Source organism: Psittacula echo (genome assembly GCF_963264785.1).
Source record: "Psittacula echo genome assembly, chromosome: 1".
In the NCBI taxonomy this organism is placed as follows: Eukaryota; Metazoa; Chordata; class Aves; order Psittaciformes; family Psittacidae; genus Psittacula; species Psittacula echo.
In genome coordinates, this window is record NC_137735.1 from 83662716 (window position 1) to 83684784 (window position 22069).

At 47.1% G+C, this 22069-nt stretch overlaps 2 protein-coding genes across 2 annotated transcripts; both read right to left on the reverse strand.

The window, feature by feature from the left end:
- Positions 1–1791: 1791 nt before the first annotated feature.
- On the reverse strand, positions 1792–5424 carry LOC308232621 (C-type lectin domain family 4 member E-like). Its single transcript, XM_080638839.1, has 5 exons — positions 5324–5424; positions 4174–4266; positions 2849–3000; positions 2494–2624; positions 1792–2213 (listed from the first exon to the last, which is right to left on the reverse strand). The coding sequence occupies exons 2-5, from the start codon at positions 4232–4234 to the stop codon at positions 2054–2056; spliced, it is 504 nt and encodes a 167-aa protein (XP_080494965.1). The 5' UTR covers positions 4235–4266; positions 5324–5424; the 3' UTR covers positions 1792–2053.
- A 7686-nt stretch (positions 5425–13110) lies between these two features.
- LOC308232615 (C-type lectin domain family 4 member A-like) lies at positions 13111–21264 on the reverse strand. Its single transcript, XM_080638838.1, has 6 exons — positions 21176–21264; positions 17974–18090; positions 16208–16300; positions 15153–15304; positions 14807–14928; positions 13111–13688 (listed from the first exon to the last, which is right to left on the reverse strand). The coding sequence occupies exons 1-6, from the start codon at positions 21240–21242 to the stop codon at positions 13544–13546; spliced, it is 696 nt and encodes a 231-aa protein (XP_080494964.1). The 5' UTR covers positions 21243–21264; the 3' UTR covers positions 13111–13543.
- Positions 21265–22069: the final 805 nt, after the last annotated feature.

The following is a 22069-nucleotide window of genomic DNA, read 5'->3' on the forward strand; positions in this document are numbered from 1 at the left end:
CAGTCTTGTATTGTCTTGCTGTGACACATGCTGCATTCCGAACCCAGACAAACTTGAGACATAATGCCTGTTTCTTATAAGCTGAAGAAAGGTGCATCTGTCAGATAAATCCATATTGAAGAATACAGTAAGAGGAAGGCTTTTGCTTTATTCTACATCTGTGCAAACATGTACCATGTGTGGAGTCCATCCCTGCCTGAAACCTGAGTGCTGCTATTGGGATGGACTAGTCAAGGGCATTGGCTTTGCTCAGAGACACAACTGAAACTCTTACGCAAAGTTTCACCACTTATCCTTCAACAGTGGACACACAAAGAAGGGACCTCCATTTACTGTATTATACAACTAATGTAAAAGAATGGGTTCAGACTGCGTGCATGTGTGCATGTGTCTGCATACAGGAACATACAGGAACTGGAGGAACTTCCCTTCAGTGATTCTGCAGGCAAACCCAGTATCATCTCCCAAGATCCCTCTTTTGTCAGGACATCTCAGGAACAACTGTGTTCCAAATCTGGGACATGGACACTGTTTCTAGCTAGTTACATTTTCTTGGAAACCAGTCTTATGGTGTGAGCTTTGCTCTGCCCTCCCAGGAGCTAGAACTGCAGCCGCCTCTAAGATTTTCTGTAATACATTAGTCACTGTGTGTCTTATCTAACCCTTCTTCTTCCTCAAAACCCTGCTGCTGTGGTTTCCATAAATGAGCTGGGGGAAACTGAAAAGAGAAGTCCATTGCAATGTTTTTGTTTGCCACCATGCTGGACAGGACAACAAAGTTTGCTCCATCGCGAAAAGATCCCAGCAACTTTAGAAAATAGGAGGCCAAGACCTCGTAAGAGCCGAGCTTTTGGTCCTGTGGCTAAAACAGAAACCTGGCAAACTGCTTCTTACGAAAATGACACAAATTTGTGCTCACATTTTAGATGAATTAAAAAAAAACAACTGATTTTTCAGGTTATATTTTTAGTCACAAACTGGAAACTCCCAGCTCTTCAAGAAGCAGGATATCATTGATGAAAAGGAAGAATATACAGACAGAGGTTTGGGAAATTTGAGGGGAGCAGAGCACTTGCTCAAGACTTCTGTGTGTTTGATTTACAGTGATGCCTCTCATAGGGGTCTTCTGCCTTTTTCTCACATTATATAAATCCCTCCTGGGGAAACTTCACGTGATAATTGATTGCTTTCTCTCCCTTTCGTTGTCATGCTTACTCCTGCCACATATCTCAGTAGGATCTTCAAAATCCATCTCCTTTCTGCTACATCCTGAGCAAAAAGTTGTTGGCACTGACTCCTGCACAGCCTGCTCTGTTGCTTCTGATTCTCCACAAGTGTTCAGAGCCTTTCTCACATGCTCTGCAGATGAACACTGGATTTTTCCTGCTCCTGGCCACTCCAGCACACTCACAGTAATATTCTCACCTGGAAGTACCGAACACACTGAAAGGTTAGAACCCTCATGCAGGAAGGAGCCTAGGTTGATAGGGTTGATAGGGTGCTGGGACTTGTCAGAAGACAACCTCATGCATTGAGCGGATTTAACATTTACTGATACGGGGTTTTTAACTTATCAACACAGAACCTGCTGAAGGAAGAAGGAAACATTAAAGATAAACCATGAATAAGTGATCACTTCAGGGGTGGGCCAGGCATGCTCCACTGCATGCTCTTCTTTCAAATTCTGCTCTAGTGACTTGTAGGACCAGTATCCGTCCATGGAACAGAGATGGCCTTTTCCACATCACTGAGATACTGACTGGACAAGGAGTCAAGGGAAGTACTGGAGGATTAGGGCACTCATCTGTGAAGGAGGACCATGAAAAGGGGCACAGTAGGTCCTTGACATCAGCCTGAGCATTTTCATCCAGGACTGATCTCCATCTTGGAAAGAGACGCAGGGGCACAGCCTGGGAACTGAGGTCTGTCAGATCTGCATCGCAAGATGAAGCATTTGTGTGAGCTCAGGCCAGCTTTTCATCAGGTATTTCGTGAGCTGCCCTTTCTCAAAGATGCTCCTTCAGCTCCTTCAACAGAAGTGGAATTTCCTTCCTCAAACAGATTTGACTGGCAGTTCACAAATTCGATAGCAACTTGTGAAGCACAGGACGTTATTCCAGTTACTGTAAGTGTTAGGGTCTCTGTTTCCTTTGACGTGAATTGCAGCACATTTTTCTGCAAAGAGTAAATTGGGTTCCCCACGTTTCCAGAACCTGTAAAAGAAAGTTCCTCTATTGGGAATGTATTTGCATGCATGACAGTGGGGGTGAAGTCACCTCAAACAGTTGTGGAAGAGAAAGGGGAAGTTTACTGTAAGAGAGATCAAGAGTCATAGTTTTGACTGGAAGAGTAGTTGAGTTTTCTGACTTACAATAGAGTTGGAGACAGAAATCCCCCTCTGGCACATACCTGCCTTACACAGTGTATTGGTCACTTAGACTGAGGGTTGTGAATTACATTGAGGAACCTTCCTCACTCCCCCACGATACTCACGTGGTTGTCATATCATATGGAGTCTGATCCACCCACTGCCATTGCCCGGTTTTGTAAGCAGTTAAGCCTATGTAGTATTTTGTTTCATAGGCGTTAGTAAATACTCCTTTCACCAAGTCGAAGAGGAAATCCTGGAAATGAGGGAGAGTGCAATGTCCATGAGATACAGGCCTAAGCAGAGGGAGGTGGCAGGAGTCCCTGTGGAGTGGGGCTGGTGGCGAGGGGAGCCAGTGCTGAAGGGATGCACAAAGGACATCCATCCCCCCTCCCTTGCAGGACAAAGAGGGACTGAGTCCCCTCCCATGCTGCCATTGGGGCTCTGGCTGCTGTGCCCCGCTCTCAGCCCTGCACATACCTGCTCTGCTTTGCTGTTGATCACCACCAGGTGAGAGCCCATCCCGGTGCAGTTCTGCTCACTGTCAGTCCAGGACATCGCATCACCCGAGAGATAGTAGCAGCTTCCTTGGAAGCGTTTCCAGCCCTTCGGGCAGCATGCCCAGCCCTCCTCTGTGGGGGGAAAATGCCGCTTTCAAACAAGATGTGCTGCCCTTCAGCTCCATGAGCTCAATGAAGGGTCCCAGATGTTAGGGGAGGGGTTTGAACCACACCTTTAGTCTGAACAGAGGTAAACGCTCTCTTCCATGCTCCACATGTAAAGCTGTAAACAGCCTGATAGGTTTCTGTCTCAAGGCCCCTGCCTGAAGTGTCTTTCCCTTTCTCTATCTGTTCTGCAGTGTCCATGCAACCTCTCATTGGTGAGAGACAGTTTCTGCCTTATCATTCTTGAGGAAGCAAGATGGGAAGTAGCTGGCTCATGTTCCTCTGGGAACACTTCCATCAGAGAAGTGTTGTCCAAGTATTTAGTTCTCAACTCATGCAGACTGACAGAGACGTACACGTACAATGAACTGCTCTGACGGCCTTGCTGCCACGACAGGCAGCTCCTTAGACTAGCCAGGATTTCCTAGAGATCTGCCTTATAGCCAGAAAGTCACATCATGGATCAGATAAGCACGGATGTATTCTCTCAAATCATGAGGCTACATGAGAACAGACCCCAAACTGAGCTGGGGAATTTGCACTGCAGGAATTCAAGCACTTGCCATTGCTGTCATTTCATGCACGATTGCAGCCCAGCTCTCCATTCCTCTAACTTCATAGAATCATGGAATAATTAAGGTTGGAAAGAACCTTAACATCATCTAGTTCCACCCCTAACTATCCCAACCCTAACTTGCATAACAACATCCTCTTACCACTGCTACCTCTGTCCCTCACACTGAATGTGATGCTTGTGTGAACAGGCAGTGAGGCAGCCCAGGGAGAGAAGCTGGACTGAATCAGCCCTTACAAAGGGATGGAGCACTTCCAGCTAGATCAGTGAACTGGAATAGCAGTTGAGGAGTTGTGTGAGGGCCAGTGAGAGGGGAAGAGTAGGAAGAGTAGCCAGAAGTAGGTCTGGAAGAAGCCACACTCTTCCACTGGTCCAGAACAGGTTTCTATAGCATCCTAAGAAAGCTGGCAATACAGCATTGTCTTTCCTCAGTTCTCAAGCTTCCTTCTTTAAAACAATCCAGCTCTGGCTGACAATCACATTCCCAAACTCAAAGGCTAACTGAAACCAGAATAGATTTTGGTGAGTTTGTTAGAGTTGCGTAGGAAGCTCTTCGCATCACTCACCTATGCCTGCAGACACGCTGGGGACGCAGCGCCACTCTGTAGCATTCTGGACCAGAGTCATGTACTGGCCATAGTCTCCATGAAGGAAAACAACTGGGAAGAGAAGGAAAGTGATACTGTCATCTTTTCGTCCTCATCCATGAGCAACCTGTCCTATCATAGCTCCACCTTCTGGCTGTACCGCAGAGACTCTGTGTTAGCAGCCCCAGAAATGGGTGTCGAATGAGATAAGAAAAGCAGATGAGAAAGCAGATGAGAACAGCTGGCCGTTTCTCCCTCTAGGGGTCACTCCTTCCTTTGAGCAGGCACCGGCTGGATAAGATCCTCTCGCCTCTGCGGGCTGAGAGACTCATTTTCCCAGCTGACAAAATCAGCTTAGACACCCTTTGATGATGAGGCCATGAGAGGGTCAAAGAAGTCATGGGATAAACTTAATAATGGTGGAATATTAATATAAATTCCCTCATAAATCTTCCCAGGCACTGCAGCGTTAGAGCACCACTTTTACCCTTACCAAGAAGGCCTTAATGCTGTTGTGCATTAACGCCTCACCTAAGAGAGTTAAGAAAAAACAAGAAAAAGTCATCACAGAGCAGTGTGAAACTCCAGGACAGTACAAGCAAAGGATGTCCCTTTCGGTCGGTCAGGCAGTGTGGCTGGAGCATTTTGATGGATTCCCCCCCACCCTGCTAAAATATGGGCAGCCTGGCACCAGTATTTCCCAGAATATCACACTGGCTCCTTGGTTTCAATATTGTCACAAGGAGCTCTGAGAGAGAGAACAACTCAGGAGAACCAGCATCCAAGAGCATTCCCTTCAGGGAACCTGCTCAGATGTCCCCTGACACTATCTTTAGACTTCTCAGCTCTTGGTGGGAGCTGGTTTCATCCAGGACTGGCTTTATGAAGGCAGGAGGGAAAGTGAGAGGAGCAGTGGGAAGGCCCTGCCAGGGAACAAACTTTAATTGTGGAAGGGACCCTGCTCCCTGAGTAAGAGGACAGAGGTGGGAGTGGGGCAGCAGAACAGGCTGCTTTGCCAAAGGGCATAAATGCCTGCAGGTAGAAAGGCTAAGGTATTGTTTCTCCACCTGACAAAAGGCAGTCAACTGCCTCCTTCATCCCTAGGGCATTAACAGGGCCTGGAACCCACCAAGGCAGACGGTTACAATGGCAGTTTTGATGGCAAGGCCAGAAGCAATGAAGACCCAGGGGTTCAGCCGGGAGCAGCGTCTCTCTTCTGCTGAGGCTGAAAAACACAAGGCGTGAGTGGGAATCCCCCAGCCCAGACACAGGGGCAGGATAACCCAGTTGGCTCCATACCCCAACCACCTGCTGCTATCCTTGTTCCAAGGCTGGGGAGCCCCACAGATGCTGTAACCAGGTCCTGTTGCCCATCATTAGCAGTGGGTCAGACCCACAGAGTAGGGACTGCCTGAAGCTGCTCTTTTATTTCACTGTTTATCACCAGTCCCACCTGTACTCTTCCCAAACTGCACTCGTCTTTTCTTTGTCCTGTCACATTTCCTTTTTCTTCAACACATCTTCCTTGTTGCCCTCATTACTTCTGTCTTGCACTGGACGCTCTTTCTGTTCCTCCCTCTTCTTCATCTCTCTTTAGAGCTTCTCAGCTATCTTTATTTTGGCTCTCCATCCCCAAGGCCTTTTACACAATAGTATATATTCACTCAAAGGAGTGACTGTCCAGCTCAGTGTTTGCAGAGGCAGACACGCAGAAGAGATTGTTTCCACAGGGAAAACAGACACTTTGAAGCTCCTGGGAAAGCCCTCACTTGGTTCTCCTTAGAGACACCACAGATGGGAGCAGTGACTTGCGCCTAGCTTGATGCAAATAGTTCTACCTGGATAAGGATAGTACAATAGCACTCTTCAGATGCATCATTTACAGAAAAAAGCACTGAAGAGGATGGCAGACCATAATCTGCCTGGATTTTCATTCCCCCTGGCTCTGGGAAAAAGGTCATTGCTCCCAGCCTGGGCACTCCCCAGTTACCTCATCTGTTGCTTTGAGGCCAGCAACTGTGCCATGCCCATTATCTATCCCAGCTCTTTGTCCCGCACCTCCTCCATCCATAGGAGGACAGAAAGGAAGGCTTTGTGGTTACCTGCAGTTCCAGGACTGACTCTCTCGTGGTGATTCATTATCTCTACCATGGTATCACTCTTCCTCAAGAGTCCACATTACCAATGTGGCCACAAATACAGCCTTCCTCCTGCACAGAAGACCACACTAGGGTAGCTCACACACTGGTGAAGAGCCTTCACATCCTCTAATCCGGTAAGCAGAAAAAGCTGTAGCCTGGGTGTTCCCCACAGCACATGGAGATGGGGGAATTGTCATTGCTTCTCTGCCAGGATGTTTCACAAGATGCTCCTTGCAACACAGAAACTTACAGAGGGAAATGAAAACAGATGAAGGGTAGCACCAACCCAGCTCAAACGACTGCCTTTTGCACGTATTGAAGCGGTTTCATAGGACGTGCTACTGGCCTTACACCTTCGGTATTTGTTCTTTCCTGGCAAGTGAAAACGTGTGTGAAAATGCCTATGCTGTTGGCATTTGGTAGCAAGGGGCTAAACCGACTCACAATGTCCTGCAAAAGAGAGTCAAAACATGGTAAGAAAACATATCTGTGACTCAGTCTGGGCAGGCCCCTATGTGAAGCCTGCGCCCAGTAACCCAGAGCACAACGAAGAATTTGACAACACTGTTGTTAACTAATTGCTTGGGAAAAGAGGATAGAGCTTTGAGCGGAGGCATTGCATATGACCTGTCACCATGGAGCTGGAGGTTGGAAAGGATCACCAAGCGGTGTCAGAATCCCTGTGCATTACAGATCTCAAAGTTTTACTTGGTCACAATTACAAAAGGCACAGCCATAGCTGGTGGTTCTGGCACTGCTCAAGGCAACTTGATTCAAAACCTTGCATGTTTTGTCCCTAAGAATACCCGTGAGGATAAAGAATCCCTACTGGATCTCATTGCATTCTGAATGGACTCAGGTAGGTAGACAGCCTTTGCTCTTCCATGCTCCATCAGCACCTTCTCCCCGTGAAAAGGCATGAATGGATGCACTGAGGAAGGAATGGATGCAATAGCACAACCGTATCAGTTGAAGTCTCGAAAGAGCAGGGCACAAAACCAGTTACAAATGAGAACAACCCTAAATTGTATGTAGAAGATATCCTCTGAGTATGTTTTTTCATGCACAGCAGGCTGCAAGCAGGTTAAACCATCCAACAGCTATGTTACATTGGAAAGATGGTCCATACATGTGCTTGCTGGTACTGTCATAGAAACTATAAGCTACTAGAAGGCACAAGCTACTGGATACACAGCGCAGCGAGATCCTCACATGACATATTTAAAAGTTCCCAGCCATCATACTGGAGAACAGCACTGAAATGCACCACAGATGTTAGAAAATGAGAGTGCATTTTATTTGCATTTTATTTTATTTTTAAAATACACTTGATTTTGTGCTTACAGGCAGGGAGCTGACTTTGGCTGATCAGTATGGCAGATGGAAAGGATGTAAAACTGCCAGCAGGAAAATGTGCTTAGTTCATGTGGTCTAGTCAGGATGGATCTGAGCAGTTTACCAATTAATTCATCACATGTAATTAACTGGCAAACCGTTACCTGTATATTCAGGATCAGCGTCAGCAACCCAGATAAAGCACAATACCAGACACAAAATGTCAACAAACAGGTACAAATTTCTAAATGTCTCTAAGTAGCTAACCCCAAAAACTGTAAACCCCACATACACACACATTCATGTGATTACTTGTGCAACTTCCCACGTTCCCCTTTTCTAAGAGCAGTGATTCCCTTATTCTTACGCACTTCCTACTGGAGGTGTAGGGTACGTGTGTATCCACACCACTTCCTACAGTCTGCTTACCCACAGGCCAGTGAGAAAGCACAAGGTCACATATGCACACTAAAGTTGTGGGTCTGTACATGTTGCACCCTTACTGCCAGGAATGCAGGCTGCCCTCTGTATTCAGCAGGGAGGATGCTCTGTCACAGACAGAGGTTGCAGGGTGACTGTCAAACCAGGTGTTGACTGTCACTTTGTTCCTGCTTCTTTCTCTTTGTTAAAACTGTTCTTGCTTCTTCTAAACTTTGGTTTTGGACCAATTATTGTCTCTCTTAAAAGACTTTTGCTAATTCCATGGCAAATGGGTTTGGAGCAAATGCCCTCTCAGATAGTTTCCAGTATTCAATTCACACAATTGTTTACACTGACATTCCTACTTTAGCAGTTGTTGCTCTCCAGCCCATTTGACAAAGATGAAGGTCTGTGCAATGAATTCACATGAATTCACTTTGGTGTTTGCACAAGATCTAAAGCAGAGAGAAAGCAAATTACTTTCTTTTCAGCATCACAAATCAAGCTACTGCATCGGGGAAATCAACAGCTGAGCTCACAACGCTCAGATGGCGAATAGCTCTGTCCCACTCTGAAATAGAGTCACAAAGTGGTGACAGTAGACAAACTCTGCACTGGACTGCACAGAAACTCCTTAGTAGTCCTGGTGCCAGGGAGCTAGGACCAGTGATGGGAGATGTTATTTTCTCAGTGGGAAGCTCTGGAATCATTGTAAATACCTTTTATTTCCAAAATGGCAGGAACCTATTTCTCTTTCCTGCTCCATAAACACTAGCAGCATGCTTGAGGAGAGCACGTATCAGTGACCTCAGTATTCCTGTGGGTCTTTCCACAGTTCTGTAAGTAAAGATTCTCAGCTGTTTTCTATCTGCTCCAGTCATGAAGAGCTTCCTGAGTGACCCTTGGTTATTTCACTTCACAAATACATGTGTCAGATCAGCATGCTGTGGCAACAGGGTGGCACCTTGCAACGCAGAACTGTCAGGGATTCCTGCCCCTGAACCACTGGAGACAGTGGTACTTGGTTATAACAAGTGCACTCCTAGAAGAGGCACTAGAGAACCTTCAATCTACTTTCACACCCCCTTGCAATATAGACGTGAGTCAACATGCACAGCGTGGGTACAGAGAAGATTAATGGAACGTGAACTAGGGGAAATACATCAGGCACCATTCCTGGGTGGATAAAACACCACCTGGGGAGCGCAGGGAACAGAGTGGGTGAACAGAGCGTGGTGTGGCAGCTTGTGCAGCAGCTCATACGGGCAAGGTGAGCAGAAAGGGCCCAGAAACCCAGCAAGTTTCAGAGGAGAGCTCAGCCAGTGGTCATCAAGAAGGTGCTCAAGGATGGCATCCTCTCGGCAGAAGGCAAAGAAGATAAAGTTCTCTCAGAAAGGATGTGGCAACCCAGACAGGGGTCCCTTATAAACATGTAGCTGTCCAGGCATCTGGCTGCTGTGAGTGCCAGAGCCTGCTGGCGGTATTAGACGGTGGCTGTCTAAGATGTGACCAGGTTGATGTTTTGCTCTGCATGGTGACAGAGCCATCAGAAGAGGTGGAATGACCAAGGGAGTCTGAGGAGGAGATTGACTGGTGGAGCCGTAAGTGACAGAAGTAAGCCAGCCACATGAGCCAAAAGAAATTAAGGATCCCTTACCATCTTGTCACCAGGGACCTAAGAGACAGGGGAACTTGGAAGCAGATTACTCCTTAGAGTACATGGTGTATTTATTATCCCCCAGCTTGTCACCTTCCCAAGTACCCCTCCACAACAGATTTGAGGCCCTGGTACTTGAGGATCAGGGAAACGAGGAATGTGATGAAGTAGATAAGGGATCATCCAAGTTAGAAGGGTCGCCATGGGTGAGTCAGACCTTGTATCATGACCAAATGTGTCAGGGACAATAGATAGTGGTCCGTGGTGAAACACACAAAGATAGAAAAGTACTGTTTGTCTGCTTTGCCTCCTCCCCGGAGAGTCCTGCTTTGGCTGCTCCCTGGAAAGTCCAGCTTGAGTTCCTCCCCAGAAGGTCCTGCTTTAGAACCCCCGGAAAAGTCCTGACCCTCGGAGACCTTTCTAGATATTGCTGGCCACTTCTTCCAATGTAGGCTGGCTCCCTGCGTCGGAATGAAGGTGCATTTTTGTCAGTATAAAAGCCAGACCTTCACACGATGCGGAGAGGCAGAACCTCATACCACCCAGGGCAGCATTGCCTCTGAGGGGATGCCTGCTAAGGTTGAGCCTGCCACCTGGAACTGCGATGATGATCCTTGGAGCTGGTTTCCTGATCATCATTACATGGTCTTTGGGGTTGGTGAGATAACCAAACATCAGAAATATCCTTTACTGTCTCTGTTAGTATCTCTATATTTTCCTATATTAATAAACTGGTTGTGAGTTCTCTATTTGTGTCTTGCCTCTCTCACCGGGAATCCTCAAACCCTGGAACACCAAATCTACTGGGAAAAAAAGAGTGGTTGTGATTGTTGATTCCATCCTGAGAGGAACAGGGGGCCGATATGTCAACACAACCCGACTCGACTCACAGGGAAGTCTGCTGCCTCCATGGGGCCAGGCTCAGTGACGTTACCAGAGAACTCTGTCATCTGGTATGGATAAATGACTAAGCCTTACAGTTGGAGAGGTCTGTACTGTATATGTGTAAACATATATTTTTTTCTGCTAGCAGGCATTCATCCAGAATCAGGCTGCTCATGCTGTTTGTGTTTGTGTCAGTGCTTTCTGTCTGTGCTGATCTGTGTGGTTGCTTGTATGCATACTTCCTTTTCTTCCACATGTATCTATATATGTACATATTGTACATCCATGCTCAGTCTCACTACCATCTGGAGCTGGAGACACAGAACTGCAGCAGCCTTGCCTCTGCTGGGCTATGGGATTCAGTGATTTCTGCCACCATGCACAATCATTCATAGAACTACTCCCATTGATAAGCTTAGGAAGCCAAATCTCCTGATCACTCTGCCTCCATTACAAGTTCTCTCCTCTCTTTGAGATACAGAGAGAGGATTCACTTTTATAGGTAGGACAAAGTCACACAGCCAGATGCCCACCAATGCTCTGTGAGGAGCTGGCATTGTTTGGTTGGGAAAGCTTAGGCAGATGATGTTTCCTAAGGCAAACAGAAGTGGGGCACAGGGGCCAGGAAGTGGTAATGGGTGGATAAAAGGTGGGATCCATGGTGGCATATGGTCTGCAGTAGGACATTGTCCTGGGTTCAGCAGTAGCAGTCATTTTTTTCTCCTTCCTAGTAGCTGGTGCAGTGCTGTGTTTTTGACTTTGTGGCCTGGGAACAGCGCTGATAACACCGATGTTTTTAGTTGTTGCTAAGTCATGTTTACACTGACCAAGGACTTTCTGAGTCGCATGCTCCGCCAGGGAGGAGGGGAAGTCGGGAGGAAGCAGAGACAGGACACCTGAGCCAAACTAGCCAAAGAGGTATTCCATACCACAGCACAGCATGCCCAGGATAGAAATTGGGGGCAGTTACCTGGAAGGGTTAGATCACTGCTCGGGTCGGGCTGGGTATCGGTCGGAGGGTGGTGAGCGGTTGTATTCTCTTCCTTTGTTATTTCCCTTATCATTATTATTATTGGTGGTAGCAGTAGTGGTTTGTGTTATACCTTAGTTACTGGACTGTTCTTATCTCAACCCGTGGGAGTTACATTCTTTCGATTCTCCTCCCCATCCCTCTGGGAGCAGGGGGAGGAACGAAAGGGGGAGTGAGCAAGCAAGTTCTGAGTTACTGGCTGGGCTTAAACCTCAACAGACATGAAGACAATTCAATAGGAATGCACTTGTGGAAGGGTCCTTATGTGCAGCAGCTCTGCCCTTTCCTGCCTCTTCTGCAGCAAGGTCTGGCCTGGGCAGGTATGTCCTTACAGGGACCACTGGGCTTTAGCTTCACAGGAAGGCTGCTGCATCAGGTAAGCTTGGGATCAGCTCCAAGCTGGGCAGAGAGACTTCTTCCTCAAGGTGACATTGAAGGCCCCAGTCATTTTGCCACTGGGCACAGCTCCTCACACTTGGTTGAAGCATGACCTGACCTTGCTGAGACTCCTGGCACAAGTTCCTGTTACTTTCTGCGGCAAGACTTTCCACCATGGAAACAAATCATAGAATCATATAATGGTTTAGATTGGAAGGGGCCTTAACGTTCAACCCGAATGTTCATAATGCCCCTAGAACTTGTTTCCTGTACCCAGTCCCCTCCATAGCTTTGACTGTTTGCAATGGAATTGTGTAGCCAGGTTGTCTCTGAGGGGTTTACTGTCATTGGGTGGATGCAACTTCTGCTGCAGTAGTTGCGTAAGGCTGTATCCTGTCACAGCCACAACTTTTTATTCTGGTCCTGCCCAAACAAAACCCTTACATACTGTGGGAGGAGATAAGGTCCCCATAGTGCCTACAAGGAAGTGGCTGGGGAAGGCTGTGTGGATTGCTCCTCCCATGGGAGTACATCTGTAGGAGGGTCACAAAGATGGCCTGGGGGGGGGGGGGGGGCCCCTGTGAAAAGAAGCTGAGAGAGTTGGAGTTGTTCTGCCTGGAGAAGAGAAGGCTCCATGAAGAACTTGTAGCAGCCTTCCAGTAGCTAAAGGGGCCTACAAGAAATCTGGAGGGAGACTTTTTACAGGGCATGTGGGGACAGGACAAGGGAGATTGGCTTTATACTGAAAAAGGGGGGATTTAGATTAGATGTTAGGAAGAAGTTCTTCCCTGTGAGGATGGTTTGGCACTGGCAGGGGTTGCCCAGAGAAGCTGTGGCTGCCCCATCCCTGACAGTGTTCAAGGCCAGGTTGCATAGGGCTTGGAGCAACCTGGTCTAGTGGAAGATGTCCCTGCCTGTGGAAGGGGGTTGGAACTGAGTGAGATTTAAGGTCCCTTCCAACCCAAACCGTCCTGTGATTCTATGGTTACATGAAACACCTGCAACTTAGTGAGGGAAAGAGAGATACACACTGCACAAAGCCTTTTTCATTGGTCTGATACTGTATTTTCTCTTGCATAAGAATTCAGTAATTGTTCAGCAAAACCAGTGCAACTGGAGGTCATTCTCTGTGTGACTCAACAAAAAGCAGGCACCTCTGCTCAAGGATACAAAGGAAATTGCAGCTCTGAACATCTGTCTTACATTCCTGTGTCTTCTTCCTGGAGAACTCAATCTCTTTTCAACTAGTGGCTGCTGGACCCACTCAGAGAGAAGAGGACGTAAGAGACCAGGATCTGCTCTGATGATTCTGAGCCTTCATGTATTGTCTGAGCCATTGTATGCACTGGGGATGCTGGACACAGGGTAGTATCATTTCCACTCGCATCATCCCACCTAACACAGTGAAGATGAAGGCTCCAGAGTTCCCCACCCCTCCCAACACTGCCCTGTTACCAGCTCATTGCTCATCTCCCAGTTTTACTCAGGATAAGGGTATCTCCATCACACAATTATTGCCGCAGCTTCACAAATTCTATTATGACTGTTACATTGGACATCATTCCAGTTGTTGAGTGCTCCTGAAGTCCGATGGATTACAACGCACTTCTCATAATCTGGATTACTTGGTTCACCTTCCCGCCAGAACCTGAGATAGAGATAGGCATGTTATTCCGCAGCGTACCCTGTAGAGGACTGCTGGAAAAGGCCACAGTGGGACGCAAGGCTTGGAGGGAAGAGAGAAAAATTCCAGATGCTGATTCACGGACAGAAGCAGTGCTCTTCCTCTCACTCAGATATCCCACTGGTACCAGTCTCATGTGGAAACTTGCCTTCTTCCTACAGCGAACACAACAGCAAACCCTGCCCAGTCCTGACAGGGGGAGCTGCTTATCACTTCTTCACACCCAGCAGAGGCATGTTTCTGCCTCCCTGGCAAGTCTGTCCTTCAGAAGAAGACACAGCAAGAACAGCCCTGCTGATCTTTCCCTGTGCCCCATCGCTTCCACAGCACCAGAGCACTGGCATGCTTGTGTATATATGTGTGCATAGGCATGGTGGGAGCACTATGGAGGTCAGGCAAGGCCGGTCACCTCTGAAGGGTTCTTCCTGCTGGCAAGATGCAGCTTCTTTTGTACCTATAGCATTGATGGCCACATCACAGATAGTTAATTAATAACCAATAACCAGCATTGATAGGGCCATGTGAACCTAGTGTCATAGAATCATAGAATAGTTAGGGTTGGAAAGGACCTTAAGATCATCTAGTTCCAACCCCCCTGCCATGGGCAGGGACACCTCACACTAAACCATGTCACCCAAGGCCTCATCCAACCTGGCCTTGAACACTGCCAAGGATGGAGCACTCACAACCTCCCTGTACAACCCATTCCAGTGCCTCACCACCCTCACAGTAAAGAATTTCTTCCTTATATCCAATCTAAACTTCCCCTGTTTAAGTTTGAACCCGTTACCCCTTGTCCTGTCACTACAGTCCCTGATGAATAGTCCCTCTCCAGCATCCTTGTAGGCCCCCTTCAGATACTGGAAGGCTGCTATGAGGTCTCCACGCAGTCTTCTCTTCTCAAGGCTGAACAGCCCCAACTTTCTCAGCCTCTTCTACACAGCACTCTCCTGCTCCTCACAGACATCTCATCAGGAGTTACGCCACTTCCCTCTCACGTACCAACAGACACACACACATCTCCTCTACTTTCTCGCACTACAGAAGCCACACCAAACACTCTTCCATCTGGGAATACTCACGCTGCTGTCACATTAAATGGAGTCTGGTCCACCCAATGCCACTGGCCCATCTTCTGTGCACTCAGACCAATGTAGTGATTCTCTCCTCTTGAAGGCTTTTTAACCTCCTTAGAGAGGAAATCCTGGAAATGAGGGAGAGTGCAATGTCCATGAGATACAGGCCTAAGCAGAGGGAGGTGGCAGGAGTCCCTGTGGAGTGGGGCTGGTGGCGAGGGGAGCCAGTGCTGAAGGGATGCACAAAGGACATCCATCCCCCCTCCCTTGCAGGACAAAGAGGGACTGAGTCCCCTCCCGTGCTGCCACTGGGGCTCTGGCTGCTGTGCCCCGCTCTCAGCCCTGCACATACCTGCTCTGCTTTGCTGTTGATCACCACCAGGTGAGAGCCCATCCCGGTGCAGTTCTGCTCACTGTCAGTCCAGGACATCGCATCACCCGAGAGATAGTAGCAGCTTCCTTGGAAGCGTTTCCAGCCCTTCGGGCAGCATGCCCAGCCCTCCTCTGTGGGGGGAGAAACCACAGAGGTGAATGCTAAGAACAAAAGAGATGGCAATTACAAGGATCTCTGTCCTCCAGGGACAGTCATAGAATCCCAGATTGGTTTGGGTTGGAAGGGACCTTAAAGCTCATCCAGTTCCAACTCCCTGCCACAGGCAGGGACACCTTCCACTAGACCAGGTTGCTCAAAGCCCCGTCCAACCTGGCCTTGAACACTGCCAGGGCAACTTCTTTGGGCAACCTGTTCCAGCATCTTCCCACCCTCACAATGAAGAATTTCTTCTTAATATCTAAAATCTCCCCTTTCATCTTAAACCCCTTCCCCCTTACTCTGTCACTACAGTCCTTTGTAAAAAGTTTCTCTCCAGATTTCTTGTAGGCCATCTTTAAGTACTGGAAGGCTGCTCATGTTCTCCTTAGATCACTTATCCTGACAGAAAGTGCTTGAAAAAATAAGGGTAATACAGATATTTCTTGCCATTGCTTTGAGGCATGATCAGTAAGCTTTGTGTACACAAATGCATAGAAATCCAGTCTCGACAAAGTCACTTTTAGTGATCTGGTTTGCCTTCTCCTTTTACATTAGGCATTTAGAGATAGGGAACAGGGGATATTGCTTCTTTCTCTGACTAGAGCTGCACTTTTATTGTTGCTCCATTGTTAACCTTTCCTGTGCCACCATATGCTGTCCCTTTTGTTTTGACAGTGTTCACAGCCACCCTGTCCTCCAGGACATCATTAACATGTCCCTCTACTTTCCATAAGCCATTAGCAGGAAATCCTTTTTCTCCCGACCTCTCTCCACAGGAGTCTGTCTCTTTGGAGCCTGCTCCCACTGTCACTTGCTGTCAGAGCAGACCCCAGCATTGACTGTTCCTGTCCTGCACCTCTGCCAGCACTACTGACCTTTGCCTCCTGGCACTGCTGAATCACACGACCACTCCTTGAATTTCTGCTTCAAGGCTGGGGGCTGATCACCGCTATGGGAGAATGGAGCTACTGGAAAGGGAGAGGAAAGGCAGCAGGATTACTCCTTCATCCCAGCTCCTCACACAGCATCTCTGGGCTTCACTCGTTTCTCCATTTCCCCACCAAGCACTGCCCCAGTGTCACCGCTCCTTGGGCTCTTTCCACTTCATAAGCAAAGGGAAAAGGCATTTCTGCTCTCAGCATCCCACAGCTGCCCACAAGGACTCCTGCCCACCACTGACTGACAAGGACTAGCTGGGGATGACCTGGCCAACAAAGCTAAAGAAGCCTGAGACCCACCCGAGCAGCACCTGGTGGCCATAGCTGTTTGTCAACAGAGCCTGTCCCAGCCCTGAGCAGCTGACATAGGGTCCTCCTGGGATGCTGTGGAGCTGAAAGAGTGGGGTTGGTGGAGCCCTGTTCCACAGCTCTGAGAAAACCAGCCCAAACAAGTGGTATGGCTGCCTTTCCAGAAAGAGACAATCTTCCATGTCAGAGAGCAGAAAGACCACTGGAAGGACATCACACTGAGATGACAAACAGGATGGAGTTGACTCCATCCGGCTACAGGCATTTACATAATAGACATATGTATTACTTATCACACCCTGATCAGTTTCCAGTGAATACCCCTGAATGTTTGAGTTGGTGATAAGTCCGTTGGGTTGTTGACGTGGCCTGCTGCCACCTATCACACTAACTTCCAGGACTCGGGAACTAACGACAGCAAAAGGAAGGGCAGCAATTTATCCTTACAACATGCCTCCTCCAGAATCCATCATCTTTACTGACAATTTGTACAAACATGATCTTTTGTACAAAAATGATCTTTCACAGAAAATGAGAGTGAAACAGTGGTCGCAATCTCCACAGACTGTGTGCAAGTGTAACTTCATGAATTGTTCTAGTATACTGTAAGACTCCTGGAGGTGCCAGGACTGTGAAAAGCCATTTTTTTCCATTAGGACATGAAGTGTGTGCCAAGCCCCTTAGAGAGCTCAAGTGCAGGTTCAGCTGCCTGTACACTTGTGCTCCCATCTCCATTTCTTCCTCACCCCTTTCATTCATGTAATTAAGTTCTTTCTTTGTGGTATGAAGGCAGAGAATTGTTCCACAGTTCCAAAGAGGCTCTGCAAGATGGGGATGTGCAATCATACTAAAAATGATGATCATAGAACCCTCGATCTGGGAACACTGAAGAGGCCTCAGGGTAGACAGTGGAAGACTTAGGAGATACATGCAGACACATGCAAAGTGAGACCTTACAGAAAGCCCAAACCCTCCTGGAATTCTGAAGATGGCCATGCTTCAACTAGTCTAGAGACCTCCAGAAGCCCCTTCCCACCTAACTGTCATTCTCAGAGGATGGGTATAACAGAACCATATGGCATAATGCTGTGGTAGTCCTTGCTCCTGCAAACCAAACGTCTGGTTTGGCTCGTTTGTGTCATGTTGCAACTGCACCCTTAAATCCCCAATGTTCTAATAGTCAGGAAAGATTTTGCTCTTAAACATACCTTTCAAATATTCAACATGCAGGTTTTCTGAGTTCTGGTGCTTACATCCTTTCCCATGACAAAACAGTTCCCTAGTACAAGCTGTCTCCTGGTTAGAAGATATTCCCCTCTTGGCTCTGATTTCTTTGCTTTTCTTCCAGCACTTCCCCTAGACCTCTCTCTTGCAACCAGCCTACACATACTCACCAAGGAGAACAGTAACAAGGGCAATGCACAGCAGGAGGAGCAGCAGTGAGATCAGCCACGGGAGCCATAGGGGGTATTTCTGTGGATGGTGCTGTTGCTTCTTTGTCTCAGGAGGTACTAAAAGTGAAGGAACACCACAGTCAACTGTGCTTCAGACAGTCCACATATCAAGGGTGTACAGCTCAAGGGGGAGCTACTCCAAAAAAATGCTATTTCAGTTCTGATGTGGAAGTTACACAGCATGGGAGAGGGGCAGACCGGGACAGAGCAGGAGACCTCTGTGGCTTCTGGAGTTCACAGTGTTCACAGCCCCAGACCAGCTAATGAGCTATAGATGTTAATTGCTGGTGTTGCGGAAGAGGTCTTCACAGAGCCTCAAAATCTGGACTGAAACCATGTCCTCCTAGATTAAGCCCAAAGTTGCTGAATACAGCATTGCTCTGTCCATGATACCTGAGACATTCACATGAAGATTTCACGCTTACGTCTCCCCAGAAAACTTTTTATGCCTGCTTCAGTTCCTTTGTAGCTTTTTGGACTTCCTGTGTAGAAGGTTGGTGTAAGCCACATGAGGACAGGAGACAAAAAATGTGCAAAGCTCTGATGCCACAGAATCACTGAAGCTTAAAAAAAACCCCAAACCAAACCAAACCCCTTCTATGCCTCCTTCCTGACCCATGGTTCTCTGATCTGCTGTAGTAAAATGAGGCTGTGCTAGGCTGGATGCCTGAGGAGAACAGAGGGCTGTATCCAGCAGCCTCAGTAAAATATCCCACTCAGATTCAGACTTGCCAGGGCTTGACTTTTCTCTAGAGGGATACTGGCAGAACTGAAGAGGCTTTGGGAGCAGGCAGGAGGTCAAAGGGAAGGAGAAGCAAATACTTGTTAGGAGACTGTTCTAGGTTGTGGCAGGTACACAAGCCAGGGAAAACAGGAAGGTAAAGAAACAAGAGCACTCAGTGCAGGACAGGAGTAAATAAGTTTTGTGAGAGACTACAATTAACAATAAGTTTTAGAGACCTCATTCATTGCTCAGCATGAAACTCCTAAGTCTGCCAGTGGCCACGTGTGCCTGCCACCCATGCCTAGTATGCAAGACTTCCAGAAACTTGCTATTTGGAGAAGCCCTCTGACTGCTTCCCAAAGGCTTGGGGCAGATCACCTTTCATTATCAGAAAAGACTCAGAAACTGACAAGACCCAGATTTCTCTGGCCGAATCATATTTTTCTAGCCAGAGCTTTTGTCTGTAGGGAAAACAAGGACCCTGGTCATGATCTGGAGTCCAGCCACCTACTTCAGACAGTAGATCTGAGCAGTCCAAGTGATTTTTCAATGTGCTGCATGTCTATAGTTTGGCTGTTCATCCTGTGCACCCCTCACTCACACCCAGGTGGCAGAGAGAACACTGCAGTGTGCATGCACCTCACCAACACAACTGAAGTGCAGTAGACCTTTGCATACTCAGTGGGTTAATCTCCTTGTAAAATGCTTCTTACAGTTAGCCTGCATGCTTGCGATATGTCCAGCACGATCACAGCACAACAAACCTCATAAGTATGTGCTGATGATTCAGCATGTAACTCCAACATCTGCTAGGCACATGTAACCCAGTTGGAAATACAGGAACCCTAACTGCACTGTGGTGTGAAACTTCCCCCTGTACTCTCTGCCATCTCCTGCCACAGATCATATGTTGATTAGCTGCTGCCTTCTCCTCTCTATCTTCCAATGACTGCCAATTTCGGTATATCTAGAGTCCAACTGGAAGAGGCTACAAAATGGGAAAACCCAGGTATGCTTGGCCATTACCAACACGGAGTCTGGATGGCCAGAATAAGCACTCAGAAGGACTACAGAGCAGCAAGACTACCCCAATCTTTCAACAATTTTCAATCATAACTCTCATCTTATGAGCATACCATGGAGCTGTGTGAGAGATATTAGCACTGCATGTAATGGTACTACTGGTGGTTCCTTTGAATTCAAAGCTACACACCCAAACCTATAGCATGAGCAGCATCAGCAGCTCAAGGAAACATGGCTCAATAAGGTTCTTTGGAATAGGTCATAGTTCAATTAAGAACTTCTACCATCCCCAGCTCACCATGATGGAAATGTCAGCTGTAACCAGAACCAGCTCATCTTGGTGCATTGAAACCAGTGAACTTTCAAGTCAGTCAGGAGTATGTACATTCTTTATTTCCATGACTCATGCCTCAGAGCAGGCAGGAAATATCCTGGAGCTGATGCCTGCTCTGTTTGGAATTATAAAACTAAGATAAAGCGGTAAATAGGCACGTTAATATCCTTAGCAGCAATAAACAATTATTTATTCATTCATTCATTCATTTACACATACATACTTTAACCCCTCTGGAACCTGCTGTTGTGTGGGGTCCTGTATCTAAGGGTGGAAGAAATGAGCCACACATGGAACATCTCTATGTGTTCCTGTGTGTGGCATAATGATTACAGAAAACATACTGATCAGAACATGACTTATATTTGCCCAAAGCCCAGAAAAGGCACCATTTTACAGCCAAGACTTGTAATAGCCATAAAAATTTGTTTGTTTGATGTGTTAATTATTTTTCAGGAGTGGTAGACATCAAATCACAGAATTGGATCTTTCCACAGATCTTAGATAATTCTTTCTCTGTATATTTTAGGGTGTTTTCTTCAAGCCCATTTTTCCTTGTAGCTTTGGTTCTCTCTCTTCTCCAAGGACTCAGTTCTCAATCAAGAACAATGGACGATATAAGTTTCTGCATTCAGTGCCACCTCTCACAAAGCTGCAGAGGACAACTGACTGCTCTACTATAAGGAGGCATGTTGGTTCCCTACTACTGCTCTTTTCATGGGCAGGAGTCTGTCCTTACTGTCCTGGAGGCAAGGGCAGTAGCAGCCAGGGCTTGGGCTTATTTGCTGTCATTTGCTGCCCCAGGAGCCACTCAACCCTTGTAGCAGACCAGACTGTTCACAATAAATCACAGTCTCTATTGGTACTCAGCATTTGTCCAAAAATTATTCTCTCATTCAAGACTACATAACATACAAAATTCCTCCAGTCTCCTGCTCATGTAGTGGTAAACAACTAGTTTTTCTCAACCATTTGTCAAGACCAGGTAGGAAGCAGAGTCGCAGAAATCAGTCTCTGTTCCCTGTTTTTCAGCCCCCTTCCTCTGAATAACCCATCCTTACCTTTGACCACTGCAGCTGGTGATGTATTCTGGAACTTCACCTCAGCATAAGTGATTTCTGATGCCATTTAATCACAGCGTGATCACTGGCCCTGTCCTTAGTTTTGCCACGTAAAACGTGGGTCTTTTAGGTGCCTGGTTCCAGAGGGAGACACCAATAAGTTACTGAGCCTTTCGCATCTGCTCCTCCACCTTCTGTCTGTCAAAGAAGGCTGTGCTGAACACTGGAAGTACTGGTGATAACCTAAGAACTCCTGGGAATTCAAAAATGGTCTGTTTCTTAGCCCAGGACATCAGACTTGACAGTATGGAAACTTCTGAGAGAGAAAAGAAAAATGAGAAACTAACAACTGAAAAGGAAGTTGCATTCTTACTTCCCCATGTCAGATTCTCAGCTGATAGGTTTCCTTTTTAAGATCTCTTAGTTTGTTTTTCTTTTTCCATCCTTCCTTTTTTAACTCTCTCTCCTTCCCTTATCTTCATGACTTTCTTAGTCTGTTAGTAATTCTACCATTGCTCTTAGGTTTGCAGCTATCCCGGATCTTAGCCCAGTTTAAGCTGTGACACATCCCTGTATAAAATGCATTCTGCCCTCACTTGTCATTTGTGGTTAAGATGTGTTTGCTACATCAAATATTGCATGCCATGTCCCATCCTGGGAAGTCAGCCCCAGTTGGCAATAGAACAAATCACAAAAGAGGAACTGCCTCAAAAGTGAGACTGGAGAATTTCAGCCTTAGACACAGGAAGAGAAATAATCAGAAGTTTGACATATTCAAGAAGAAACAGAGAAGAATGAGGCCAGGGCTGGGGAGGAGAACAACAAAAGTAGGAAAAAAAGAAGCAAAATGGTGTTGCTGCTTTGAAAGGTTGCTGGGAAGAGCACACGCAGACA